This window comes from Myotis yumanensis, unplaced genomic scaffold, assembly GCF_028538775.1.
Source record: "Myotis yumanensis isolate MYYU_CA2020_CCGP unplaced genomic scaffold, mMyoYum1.0.hap1 SCAF_2, whole genome shotgun sequence".
NCBI lineage: Eukaryota > Metazoa > Chordata > Mammalia > Chiroptera > Vespertilionidae > Myotis > Myotis yumanensis.
The window spans coordinates 37,541,238-37,555,132 of record NW_027223753.1 but is presented as its reverse complement, the minus strand read 5'-3'; the positions used below and the strand labels follow the sequence as shown (position 1 = coordinate 37,555,132).

Genomic DNA, 13,895 nt, shown 5'->3' with positions numbered 1-13,895 from the left:
CTTAGGCTGGAGGGCGGCGGGCAGCGCAGGACTCCGGCGGCTCCGGCCTGTCAAACCTTCCGCCAGCCCCGCCCAGGCCCCCCAGCCGGGAGGCCCCGCCCCCGCCCCGCGATTGGCCGCGGCGGGGCGGCCTCAGCGAGCCAGTGGCCGGACGGGCTGTCGGGCAGGCCTTGGCCCCGCCCCCACGGGGTGCCGCCCCACAGGACGCCGGGGCCGCGGCGGCGGCTGCGGGGGCCGCGGCGCCAGTGGAGGCACGGCGAGCGGTGCGCCCCGACAGCTGCGGCGGCCGTGCGAGGTGAGAGGGGGCGCGGCCCGGCGCGGGGAGGGGCCAGCCCGGGCCGGAGATACGGGGGTGCTCTCCCAGCGACGTTCACGTCTGAAGAACTTTGGGATAGCGTGGGGAGCCCCCGGGGGAAGGAGAGGTGGGGTCCCGGGCCCTCTTCCCGGGAGGGATGATGGAGGGGCGGAGGCGCTGTGGAGAGGGACCCGGCGTGCGTGCGGGTGCGGGTGGGAGACCGGCGGCTGCGGGGTGGCAGAGTGTCTGCGAGGGTGAGTGAGAGAGCAGTGTGCGTGGTACGCGGTGTCCCCGTGTGCGTTTGCGGGGTGTGGGGGGCGCGTGCCTGGTGTTACTGCCTCTGCGGGTCCGAGAGCGCGGCCGGCTCAGTTTCCGGCTGCGCGTGGGAGTGGGTTTGCCTCGCGGGCGGGAGCGTCCGGCGCGGCTCAGGTGGCCGTGGGCGAATCTCTGCCCCCGGGACCGGCGGGAGCGCAGAGCGCGACCCGTGCGCATCCCGGTCCCGGTCCCGGTCCCGGTCCCGGAGCCCCGGAGCCCGCGCTGCCCGGGAATCCTCGCCCCGCCCACTCCGTCTCACCGGGGACGCCGCCCAGGCCTCAGTTTCCCCAGGCCCCGGAGCAGGGCTGGTTTCGGGGGAGGCGGGTTTGGGTGGGAGGGTGGAGGGCTCCGGAGGAGGCGCCGAGGCGGCCGCAGCGGGGGACCCCCGGCTCCCGGGGAGGAAAGTGCGAGCCGCTCGGGACCGCTCGGGGTCAGGTGGGCTGGTCAGGGCAGGGGCAGGGCGCTGCGGCCGCCGGCGGGGGAGCGAGGGGTAAACCGAGGCGGGCGAGCCGCCCAGTCTCGCCCCGGCGGCGACGGGAGCCGCCCCTTCATGCTAACGCTCCCGCGGTCTCCTCTCCGCAGGAGCCGGCGCGACCCCCGTCTGTGCGCCCCGCCCCGGCGCCATGCACTGCGAGGTGGCCGAGGCGCACTCCGACCGGAGGCCGAAGGAGGCCCCGGGCCCCGGCCGCGGGCCCGCAGGCCTCGGCGCGCACATGGCCTTCAGGGTCGCCGTGGGCGGTGGCTGCTGCGGGGATGGGGACCCTCGTGACCTGTTGCCCCGGCTGTCGGCGCCCCCGCTTCGAGCCCACGACCTCCTCCGGCCCCGGAGCCCCCGGGACTACGGTGCATCCAAGGCCGCCGTGGGGAAGGGTAAGTGCGGCCCTGCCAACGTGCGGGCGGGAGCCCGCAGCCTGTGCAGGAACCCTCCGGAGAGCTCGGTGGGACTTCCCGGAGGTCACCGTCTTCTCTCCAGTTGTTCGGTATTAGCTGGTCATCCGAAAGCGGTGCCTGGTTAAGAAGCATCTAGTTTCAGCTAAATAAGCTTATTTGAGGGACGTGTGCCTCGTAAGGTCAGATGACATAATGTTGCTTATGTTTCTGATAAAAGTGTGAAACTTGTCAAAAATCTTACTATAAATTGGGGTGAGTAGCTACTAGAGTCAGTCTCTCTCTCTCTCTCTCTGTCTCTCTCTCTGTCTCTCTGCTAGTTAAAGGCATATTTTCAACTATTCCAATCTCCCTAGATAGCAGAAACCAGAGGCCAGCCAGACCCCTCCCCTCTTGGGACCCTCAGTTTCCCCATCCGTCAAGGAAGGAATTAATTATACCAGATGATTTCTGGATTCCTGATGGAAAGTTTCATGATCTATAGATACAGCCCGAGTCAAGTTCAGACTTGAAAAATGGCTTTTCTGTACCCGATGCGTCAGAAGCACAGTCTTTGGTAAAGAGTTGCTTTGCAATACTCTCCCTCTCCCCAGCGAGGCCAGTGGGTTTAAGGTACAGGCCCCAGTACAGTTTATGGGCTCAAAGTCAGTGATGATGCCAGGATTCTCATGAACATGTTCTCATCACAGTTAATTATTATTGAGCCATTATTTATAAGTTTCATGCTGACAGATAATTAACCAGAAATTGGGGGAAATTGTTAAGGCAGTGTGCCCCCCGCCCTCCCACCTCCTCCCCCCTGGAGAAGAAAACAAGGCTTTGGGCTTTCATTATTTTAGCATTTGGGGCCTCTTGGTTCTTTCCAGGTGATTTTCAAGGAAGACAGAAACAGCTTATTTAATCACTCTTTTAGCAGCGGCCGGGCAACTTGGAAAAGGCAGGGCAGCTTACCTTGAGAGAGGAGACCTCCTGCAGGGTAAAAAAGACCCAGCTCCCCAGTTCAGGGACTGGCAAGGTGAAAAAGACATACACAGTGCCTTTTCTTTTTGATGGGAACATCTGATTTGTAGGAGAGAGCTATTTCTTATTGTTTTAGATGTCAGTGTCTTTTCCAAGAGACAGAGATCACACCTTAGAGGAAAGATATAGAAAAACCACCTTTAGAGCATTTTTACTGGATGACACACACGCGGTTCTCTCATACTAGAGAGAGAGGCGTGCTGTGCAGCAGGACGAGAGTAACGGGAGTAATGTTTGCTAGCCTGAGCTCCCTGGCTTGCCCCCTCCATGCACAATCCTCCCTTAAACAGATACCCTCTTACAACGTTTTGGACTTTAAGCTATCGGAGTGAGCATCTGAAGACAGAGTCTCCACAGACCTAGTGAATGCCTATTAAACATAGCCTTTGTTCCTTTCATCTAGATGCGTTGTGTACTGATCTTACACTTCCATTCTCCAAAACCCAGTTATTTCTATGCATGCACCCCCCGCCCCATGTCTAAATTATGAGATCTTTAAGTTAGGATTGTATTTGGAAAAGTGCAGGAGAGGATAAAGGGCTAGGAGGAAGAACCACTTTCTTCGTACCATATAAGATGATCTTTCTGGTTATGCATTTTGTAAGAGGCTTCTAAACTGTTTTCTTTAGTCTCTGGCCAGTCTGGTAGGTGGGATTTATCACCCCCACTTGAAAGATGAAGAAATGGAGGACTGAGGGTGGGGGACACGTCTCGGGGAAAAAGCTACCCAGCAGGTCTAGCTGGGGTTCTCTGGCCAACCCACTGCTCATGGACCTGGGCTTGAAGAGGTTTCTAGAGGTGTCTGACCCAGCCTCTGTCCCAGCTTCTTCCTCAAAATGGGCCTGAGAGAAAACCAGAGCGTCGGCAGCCCTCCTAGAGTGCCGTAAGGAAACGGCGCCCTGACACTGCCCCATTCCCACCGAAACATCCCCCAGACCACGCAACCCTTTGAATGTTTGGTGTTTAGCTCCAAGCCTGGGGCTTATTGGAAACAGACAGATAGAAATACCAATAGGAAAATATTTATTGACTGTGCTGGGAATTGTGAGACCTTGCCACGGGTGATCGGTGGGGCCTTGGGGGCAGTGATTTTACTCTCTGAGCCTTAGTTTCCTCGTCTGTAAATCTAGCGGGAGACTTCCTTTGAAAGACTGAGGAGAGCATTAGTGAGAGTGTGAAAGGGCTGCCTCCATGCCTGGTTGGCTGGGGGATTTACTCTTGTAATGTATTTAATGTTCTCCACCTCTGGTTTTTTATTTGCGCGACAGGTCATAATGCTTACCTCCCAGGGTAAATGAGACAATGGTTCAAGAATGCTTTATAAAAAAGGTGGGAGGGGTTTCTTTTATTAATTCATGCAGGGCACCAAGCTGGAGTCAGTGATACTTGAGGTAACGGAGACGGCGAAGAGGGAGAAAGGTTTGATTTTTAAAACGTTGAATGTGAAGAGCAATACCTGGTGTGCTAGCCCGAGGAAGCTGAGAGGAGCCAGGCTTCAGGTCTTTAGTGGCCACGGCTGCCCAGTGACCGGAGAGAAGACAGTATTGCTTGGTCTGGAATCAGGTTTCAGATGATCTGCCTTCTGCCTTGGACAGACCCTAAGTCCAGAAAGGGAGCGTATCCGTTAATGTTGAGGTCCTCTGCGTTTCCAGGTCTCTAGTCACGAGGCGCCGGGGATGGTGCGACGTCATGGACTAACATTATCATCATTTACAATAAGAATCACGATCTGTTTATGGCAGAGTCCCGTTTATCCAGATTCCAAACAGCTGGAAAGGCCAAATTACCAGATGCTGTGTTTTTCTTTTTTATTATTAAACACCCGACACTCTGCTTTTGGAAGTCCTGACAAGGAAAGAAGGTAAACATCTGGGCTTTAAGGAGGCGGTCAGCTTTGTGGCAATGGCCTGATGACTCTCGTTCCCGTGCACAGAGCTTTACAGTTTTCAGTGCGTGTTCCCGCACACTCTCTCATCTGCCCTCAGGCCAGCTGTGCTCTGCCTACCTTGTGGGCTGTTCCGGGGGAGCAGACGGAGAAGTGCTTCCCAGGCTGTAGAGTGCCGGGCAGATACTGGCTCTTACTACTGTGATCCCCGTTTTATAGATGAAGACCCTCAGGTTCTAGGATGTGCTCAAAGCTACAGACAGTGAGTGGCATTTTTTAAGGTTTCCTGTTTCCAATATTTGTTTCTGTTTCTACAGCTTGTACCTTCTACATGCGTGTGTTGTCGGTCGAGAGCTGGTGTTCACTACATGCTCCAGATTGTTCCCAGATAATTTAAAATACTTTGCTTTTGGTATTTTTAGAAATTGGTAACTAGTATCTATGTCATAGTTAGAAAGCGTCTTAGTTTACCAGATAATTCTGTTTGTCCAGAGTTGCTCTTCCCAGACCAACACCAGATAATTCACAGAGACTCACTGGGTTCTTTTCATCATGTACTGAGGCTAGACACGTCCTAGCAATAAAAAGGGGGCTGATGATCATGACAAATGTGGGCTCTGCCATTAGTAAACAGCCGTCATAACATGACTGTAAATGCCAAAAAGGAGTCAATCTTTTTCTTTTCTCTCTTTCTCTCTTTCTTTCTCTCTTTCTTTCTCTCTTTCTCTCTCTCTTTCTCTCTCTCTTTCTCTCTCTTTCTCTCTTTCTTTCTTTCTTTCTTTCTTTCTTTCTTTCTTTCTTTCTTTCTTTCTTTCTTTCTAAGCTAGAACACACACACACACACACACATTTTTAAAGGAAAACTAAAAAGGAAAGCAATTATAGGTTGTGTGCATGGATGTTAGGGGCTGCCGGCGGTGGAGAGTAAGCGTGATGGTTTTGGTGGTGTTACCTGGTAGAGTTTCTTCATCTGAATCAGAAGCCACCCTGATCTGATGTTCTGGGAAAGCCGTGGAGGGGCTAGCACATTCGTAGCAGAAAGGTATGAGTTATTTTGAAAGCATTTACCCCCTCCGGCTCTGGTGGGCAATTTGCTTGCATTTCATCCATTTTAAAGTGCTGGTCCTGTGATCCGGAAATAATCAGATCCAAATTTTTTTCAGTGCTTGAGATTTCAAATAAGGGGGAGAAAAAACCTGCTGGCCAAATGTCAGGCTCAGTGAGACAAAGAGAAACATGTATATGTGTGGCTAGGCAAATGAGATAGGAACATGTTGCGGTCTACAGTCGTAACAATTGCATACCCAACAAACCTTTTGTAGACATATAGTGGAAATATAATTCCCAAAGATTTCCTAAGAATCTTGTTTGGCTAAACTTTCTCTCTACTTCTTGCCTCTTTAGCTCTTTAGAAGCTAAGACTTGGTGTACAAAATAGAAGGGGGAGTATCCTATGAGATCGTAACTTAATTTTTGTTGTTTCTGAGGTCTCAGGAGCGTCCCTCTTAGCTGTGGAAACCTTTTGATAGGCTGTGTTGCTCTGTCTGTGATTAAAAAACAAGCTCCTTGCCCTGGCCGAGTGGCTCAGTTGGTGGGAGTGTTGTCCTGTACACCAAAAATGTTTCCAGTTCAGTTCCCAGTCAGGGAACATACCTAGGTTTCAGGTTCAGTTCCCAGTTGGGGTGCATATGGGAGGCAACTGATTGATGTTTCTCTCTCACATTGGTGTTTCTCTCCCTCTCTAAAATCAATAAAAACACACCCCCGGGTGAGGTTTAAAAAAACAACAACACCCATAAGTTCCTTTATACATCCGAGGTTTCCCTTCACACTTCTACTCCTGAAAAAAAACACACCAAAACCCACCCCATCTTTGAGTTATTCAGCTCCCTGCGTAAGTTTTGCGTGAGAAGCTAAGTGAGCCAGCGCACTTATTTTTACAGTGCGTTAAAATCCCATTACAGGCATAAGTGCACAATGAATCATTTAAAAAAATATATTCTTATGTTCTTTGTTCTGAATGTTGCATAATTATCATCATTTTCTTCAGTTTTATTTTGTGGAGTTTGGCCAGCATCCGAGAAAAGGGGAGAAACCAAAGTTTGGAATAGGGTTTGTCATCCCTTTTTGGATAGGATTAGGGAAAAAAACAACAAGCAAATAAATACCAACTTTATTTGTAAGTTGACCAGTGACTCTTGCTAACTGTGGCTTTTGCGTAGAGAGGGTAATTTCCCTTCTTTCTCTCCATTTTTCTTGGAAAAGAATTCCCTGTATCGAAGTCCATATGATGGTATTCCAGCCATCTCACCTTATTTATATAGATTGTTAATTTCACGGTTAAGCTATAATGTGGTTTGCTAATTATTTTTCCTGCTATAGATTTTAGGTGCAGTTAGTTTGGGCCTAGAGAGGTGTGTTGTTTCTTTTGGTAGGGGGTAGCTTATTTTTGTGTTTAAAGAAACAAAGACACTTAGCGCAGGGGGGAGAAGGAATGAAACAAACTCTGCAGTGGGCTTTGAAACATTCAACTGCCTTATGCACAGAGCACAGTGTCGTACCACGGCCAGGAAAAAGAGCACACTCTGAAATATTTGTGCTGCTCGCCTTCACTGTGCTAATGGTTCTAGCAGTTTAAGAACAGACTTCTTGTTTATCAACAGCCGCTGCCCAAATTAATAGTTTACAATGAGAAAAATGCTTCAGCATTAGAAGCAAAGTCCGGGACTGATAGCTGAGTTACTGAGTAAGAAAAGAAAAGAAAAGAAAAAAAAAAAAAGGAGGGGGGGATGTTTTGTGGCTGCTTTGGTCTCCCAGAGTCTTATTTATAAAAAACTGAAAGAAAACAGAGGCTTGGGATGGGGAGAGGGTGGAGAGGCTACAGCCCTAACCCAGTGGTCTTATAGTTTCAAGTCACTTAAAGCATCTGTTTTTTTCTTTCCTCTGTCTTCCCCTAAACTCCAAAGGGTTATTCCTTCAGAAGGTTTCCGGCGGGTCGAGGCGGATTGTATTAGCATTACGAGCTGTGTTTTTAAAGTCAGCATTTGAGTCAGATGCACTGAGAGGAGACCTTCAGCCCGCTAACTGAATAATGCATTTCCTGTATGGCCTGAATTTATTTGGTGGTTATGGTTGGGCCCGTCTGGAGCAAACACATGCGCCATTGTACAGCCTCAGTGTATGCGGCCCGTGCCCGTCCCTTTGAGCCTCTGTTGCAGCATCTGTAAAATGGGAAGCAGTTTATTGGGATAATCCAGAGTCCTTCTTGCTCCGATGCTCTGGGATTCCACAGGAACTGGGCTGGGAAGGTTGGTAAGGATCTAGGGTGTGGACAGAGGCCACCTTTGTCTCAGGCCAGGTTACAGACTTGGCCTCTCCTTGGAACTCTTGACTCCTAAAGCTGACCACAGAAGGAACAGGAAGGGGGAGGTCAACTAACCTTCATTGAGTACCTACTCTGTGCCAGGCCAGATACTTTATAGCTGTGATTGATTTAATAATGACCCTAGGGGGACAGAAGGCCTTATTGTAATTTTATAGGTGGGGGAACTGAGGCTTGGAAAGGTTAAGTGATTTGTCCTAATAATGAGTTACTATTTCATTCACAGCGACACCCTGCTGTGTAAGCAGTAAGGAGCAGAGCTTGGGATTTGAACCCAGCTCTGTCTGACAGCAAAGCCAGTATTTCCCCCCCAAAGCATAGTGCTCTCAAGGGCAGCCTGTAAAATCCAAGCAGTGGCACGAAGTTGCTGTGGCTGTAGAGCGTGCCCTGAAGTCGGGGGAAAGGTAGCAGAAGGCCGCAGGCTGGTCCAGACAGCCATTCCCTGGAGTAGCACTTCATGAGCCTCAGGTGACAGGACCAGGTGTGACTTTCAGGGGAAACTCTCTACCTCCCTTAGGGCTCTCCCTCTGCCCTGCTGGCAGAAATGTGGGAAGGGCAGTGGTTCCCAGTTGTGACATGGGGTTCTCAGCAAGTCCTCTCCCACACTATGGAGGGGCCCCTGGAGCCCTCCTTCTCAGAAGCAGAGGCCTGACCAACCTAGACCCTTCCCAACCCTCTAGTCCCTATGTGGATCTTTCACACAGTTTGGGAGGTTCCTGGCTGTCTCTCTTCAACTGCTCCTGAAGACATCTGTTTGAAGAGAAATTCTCGCGATCCCCACCACACTTGGCGTGTAGAGTGCAAGCTTCACTGGGCACGGTTGCTCGAGATCTATTTAATAATCCCGTATTAAACGCTTGGTGGGATGAAGAAGGCCTGGGGAGGGAGAACAGGCCAGAGATCAGAGTGAACTTGAGAGTTTGTGGGCAATGAGTCTTTTGTGTCAAATGATGAATGAGCCAAATGACCCCCTTTGGAAGGAAAAGGTGCCCCTTCTGGTTTGTATTTGTGGCCTTGCATGGTACGTGCATTCAGGAGAACGTATATATGGACGACGTTCTCAAGGAATCATACTCTTCTGAAGGTGAAGTTGCAGGAGTCCTTATTGCCCAAGGCTCCTCTGCCTTGGATGTGGAGGCTGGGTCTGAAAGGAGAATAATATGTATCAACGCAATGTTCCTGGTTGCATTGTGGCCCAGCCTCTTCCCATTTGTCTCTTTTTGGCAACAAGATTACTCTTTCAGATATTGTTGCTTTGTTTTTAAATAACAGGTTTGATGGAAAAATAAGGCTTTAGCAAGAAACCAGGGAGCATTCTAAACCCGACTTAAAAAATACAGATCCCATTTGCTGTTTTAAGCTCTCTGGAGCGCTGCAGATTGGGTTTGTTTTGGAACGTCGCTGGACTATATGAATTACTTCTCTGAGGCTTGGGTATTTAATACCTAGTAGAAGTTTGTGTAAGAGTCGATGATGTATTTTGCCGACTTTCCAACCCTGTAAATAAATTACACGTGCCGGCAGAGGCTGCCAGCCAGGTTCCACTGTGTCAAATGAAGCTTAATTTTTATCCCAAACCACTTAATACTTTTGTCCCAGCAAGTAGAGAATGTTACGGGGTTCTGCCTGGCAGCGGGCCGTTCCAAGACACAGACGGCTTCACGTCCTGTGAGCAGGCCTCGGTGGATTCACCGATCTTGACACAGTTTCCAGTGGTTAAGTAGTGTTAGCGCTCTCAAGTCCAACCCTCCAGGCAGAGAATGATAATATAATTTTAAGTGTATCGTAAAAATGAAACTCAATCGCTTCCACTCCCCAAACCTGTCTCACTCCCCTTCTCCCCCTGAGAAATCGGCTGTAATAATTGTGTATTTAATCTCAAGGCCGCCTGTGCGTTTCATCTTATTTGAGTGCAAAGCCCAGGTAATAACGCTGGCATTTCCAGTGTGAAACAAAATAGGGTTTCTAATGTGGAGAACACTATTAAATATTTCATGCTTCAACCAAACGCAATTCTTTTTTCCTATAATAAGTTTAAATATTAATTCTCTGGAATGTCAGATGCCTAAAGCTAGGCATTTAGTGATCTGCAGTTTCAAGTATCTCGAAGAAGGTTTATGAAACAGGATATTTCTCTGGGAGGGATGAGTAGTGTGTTTCAGAGATATCTGAATTCAAGGCAGCATCTTCTGATTTACTTTTTAAAGGGAAAAGGTCATAAAATAAGTTGCTTTATGTGCTGAAGGATTAAGTGGCTTAGGCTGAAATAACAGCAGAGACTTTACTGTTTTCCCCCGTTATATTTTAACAATGCTTTTTGAGGGAGGGAGTGGGTCATTTTCCCGCCTGCTTGTCTCCTCCCCCATCACCCCCAGCCCTCCCCCCTCAGCCAGATGGCTTTAATTCTAACCAAATCCCACGCTGAGGCCAAATGATTGATCAAACAGTCATTTGTACTTACGTAGCGCTCTTTGTGAGAATATCTCTGCGTTGGAGCTTCTCGCCGGGCTAGGCTCCTCTTCGGGCCTTCAGATGGTTGATTTCCAGCAGACCCAGGGGCTTGAGGGCTAGGTGGGGAACAAATGTTCAAGACCTTGAATCCTAGGAACTCCTTGCTTAAAACCTTTCTGTTACTTCCACTGCCTGACAGCAGGGCTATTCAAGTTTTCTAAATATAGGGACAAAAGTATTTCCCCTGTCCATATGATAGTATTTGTGTGTTTTTTAAAAAAGTTATTCTTTTTTTAAATTAAATTTATTGGGGTGATATTGGTTATGTTTTCAGTATCTGTTGATGGAAAAATATCTAATGAGGTTACTAGTTTTAAGAGCTCTTTGAAAAAGATTTATTTTTAAAAAAAATATATTTTTATTTATTTCAGAGAGGAAGAGAGATATAGAAACATCAATGATGAGACTCATTTGTCAGCTGCCTCCTGCACGCCCCCTACTGGGGACAGCGCCCACCACCCGGGCATGTGCCCTTGACCGGAATTGAACCCGGGACCCTTCAGTCTGTAGGCGGACACTCTATCCACTGAGCCAAACCAGCAGGGAGAGATCTGTATTTTATCAACTGCTCTCATGTCTGTAGAGACACTGATTTGTTCCATAGGCTCGGCACATACTTTAACACTCTCCTCTGAACTACATCTTGACTTGTAGATTGGCAAGCACTTGGCCAATGGGAAAATCCGAGCCTTTTTATCTGGCAGTGAAGGCTTTCCCCCAGTCCGGCTAATGCTTGGCTTGTTCTCAGGCAGCATCGGACATTTCCTTATGCAGCCCCAGAGCTGGAATTTTCTCTACTTGTCCTTCTGTTCTTATCTTCTGTGAGCTGCGTTTTATTCATCTTTGTGCCTCCTAAAATCATTTTTAGGACAAATTGGAAAATAAATAGTGAATATTCAAATATTCATCTTTGCATCCTTGTGATCAGTATCAGGTCTGGCACAGAGTACACATGTGAGAAGTATATAGGGTGCTCAGTGAGGCTGTGGGTGTGGAATCAGGCCACTAGGTTCAAATTCTGGCTCCGGGAACTAACTTGGGGATCTTGGGCAAGTTATTGAGCTCTCTGGATCTCAATATCCCTATCTGTAAAATGGGGGTTTTAATAGTAGTGATCTCAAAGGACTGTTATGAGGATGAAATGAGTTAATACATGCATATATAAGCGCTTAAATGCAGATATTGGCACATGATAAAATGCTCAGTTAATGTTGGGGTTATTATTATTATTATTGTTATTGCTACCAAGGGTAAATATTCAGTAAACAAAGCCCTTAGAAGGGTCTTCTTTCCCTTCCTTTCTACCAGACTGACTCCTACTTTTTTTTTTGTTAATCCTCACCCAAGGATATTTTTCCATTGATTTTTAGAGAGAGTGTAAGGGAAGGGGAAGACTTTGAGAGAAGACGGAGAGAGAAACATTGATGTGAGAGAGACACATCGATTGGTTACCTCTCGCATGCGCCCTGACCAGGGCTGGGGATCAGTCCTGCAACCCAGGTACATGTCCTTGACCGGATCAAACCCCGGACCCTTCAGTCCGTGGGCTGATGCTCTATCCATTGAGCCAAACCTACTTATTCTTTAAGACCCAGCTCAAGTGCCACCTCCTTCCAGCAGCCTTTCCTTTCTTCCTAGGCCAGGTTATGCTGGAACTCTGGCACCTACAACCCTTATCCGTCCTTCTGCTATAGCGCTGGTCACTCTCTGTGGTGATTTCTATTTACTTAAGTGTCCTTGAGGACAAGGGCGGAGTCTCATTCTCCCTGCACTCCATGTGCCCAGTACAAGGCCTGGATCAGAGTGGGTGTTCAGGAAGGTTGGGAACCTAGTTCCTGCCCTTAAGGAACATGTAGCCTGCGAAGGAGGAGCCGAGTGTTAAGTTATTTTTCCACAAGGTTGAACACATGGTAAGTTCTCAGTATATAGAGACTCCAGTAAATGCACAATGACTTCTCACGTGTAGACAGCGGTCATATTCTCTTTCTAGCATCATCTTGGGGCTCTTCATAATGAGGTCTGACTCTCATTTGCAAGGTGATATTGGACAAGTCTTCTCACCTATCTGGGCTTCCCTCCCCCTTCCCCTCCCCTCTCCTCACTTCCCCCTCCCCTTCCTCTCCCCTTCTCCCCTCCCCTCCCCTCCCCCTTTCCCTTTCCCTTTTGTGAAGAGTTGACTTCAGTGATCACAGACCCTTCTTGGTTGCAAGCTTTCAGAGCTACCAGGCCAGGCCAGGTGGAGGAGCTAGGGACCTGATGGCTGTCCTGGCGTGACTGGCCCAGGACGGTAGGCACTCTCTACTGAGCACCTGCCCTCTCTTCTAGGCAAAGTCCCAGGCACTGTAAAATGTGTCTCGTCTTGTGGTTTGAAGAGCAGCTATTGATGGAAGCCATTCTGACAGGAGTGAGGTGATAACCTCATTGTCGTTTTAATTTGCATCTCTCGGATGATTGGTGACTTTGAGCATTTTTTCATATGTCTCTTGGCCATCTGTATGTCTGCTTTGGAGAAGTGTCTATTTAGGCCCTTTGCCCATTTTTTAATTGGATTGTTTGTCTTCCTTTCGTTAAGTTGTATGAATTCCTTATATATTTTGGATATTAACCCTTTATCAGATGTATCATTGGCAAATATGTTCTCCCATGCAGTGGGCTTTCTTTTCACTTTGTTTTTTTAAAAATTTATTTATTAAGTTATTACATATGTGTCCTTACCCCCACATTATCCCCCATTCCCCCCTCTCATGCTCTCACCCCCCTCTTGTCTGTGTCCATTGGTTAGGCCTATATGCTTGCATATAAGTCCTTTGGTTAATCTCTCTCTCTTACCCCCACCCTCCCCTACCTTCCCTCTGAGGTTCGACAATGTTGATGGTTTCTTTTGCTGTGCAGAAGCTTTTTATTTTGATGTAGTCCCATTTGTTTATTTTCTCCTTAGTTTCCTTTGCCCTAGGAGATATATTGGTAAACATATTGCTATTAGAGATGTCTGAGATTTTGTTGTCTATGGTTTCTTCTGTAGTTTCACTGCTTACATTTAGGTCTGTTATCCATTTTAACTTTATTCTTGTGTATAGTGTAAGTTGGTGGTCTAGTTCATTTTTTTGCATGTACCTGTCCCATTTTCTTAGCACCATTTATTGAAGAGCCTGTCAGAATGGCTATCATCAACAAATCAACAAATGACAAGTGTTGGCAAGGATGTGGAGAAAAGGGAACCCTAGTACATTGCTGGTGGGAATGCAAACTGACGCAGCCACTGTGGAAAACAGTATAGAGTTTCTTAAAAAAATTAAAAATGGAACTCCCATTTGACCCAGTGATCCCATTTCTAAGAAACTTGAAACACCCATCAGAAAGGATATATGCACCCCTATGTTCATAGCAGTGCAATTTACAATAGCTAAGATTTGGAAACAACCCAAGTGCCCATCAGCAGATGAGTGGATAAAAAAACTGGTACATCTACACAGTGGAATACTACACAGTGGTAACAAGAAGGAACTCTTATCATTTGCAACAGCATGGATGAACCTGGAGAGTAAGATGCTAAGTGAAATAAGCCAGTCAGAGAAAGGTAAGTATCACACGATCTCACT

The 13,895-nt window shown here is 48.1% G+C and overlaps 1 protein-coding gene across 3 annotated transcripts in view; it reads left to right on the top strand.

Moving 5' to 3' along the window:
* The first annotated feature begins 1,233 nt into the window (after positions 1 to 1,233).
* The window catches only part of GLIS1 (GLIS family zinc finger 1), a 223,670-nt gene continuing 211,008 nt past the window's right edge, over positions 1,234 to 13,895 (top strand). For all 3 annotated transcript variants that reach the window (XM_070403339.1, XM_070403337.1, XM_070403338.1), the window contains exon 1: positions 1,234 to 1,480. In XM_070403339.1, the coding sequence (XP_070259440.1) occupies positions 1,234 to 1,480 (247 nt within the window). The remainder of the gene's footprint in view (positions 1,481 to 13,895) is intronic.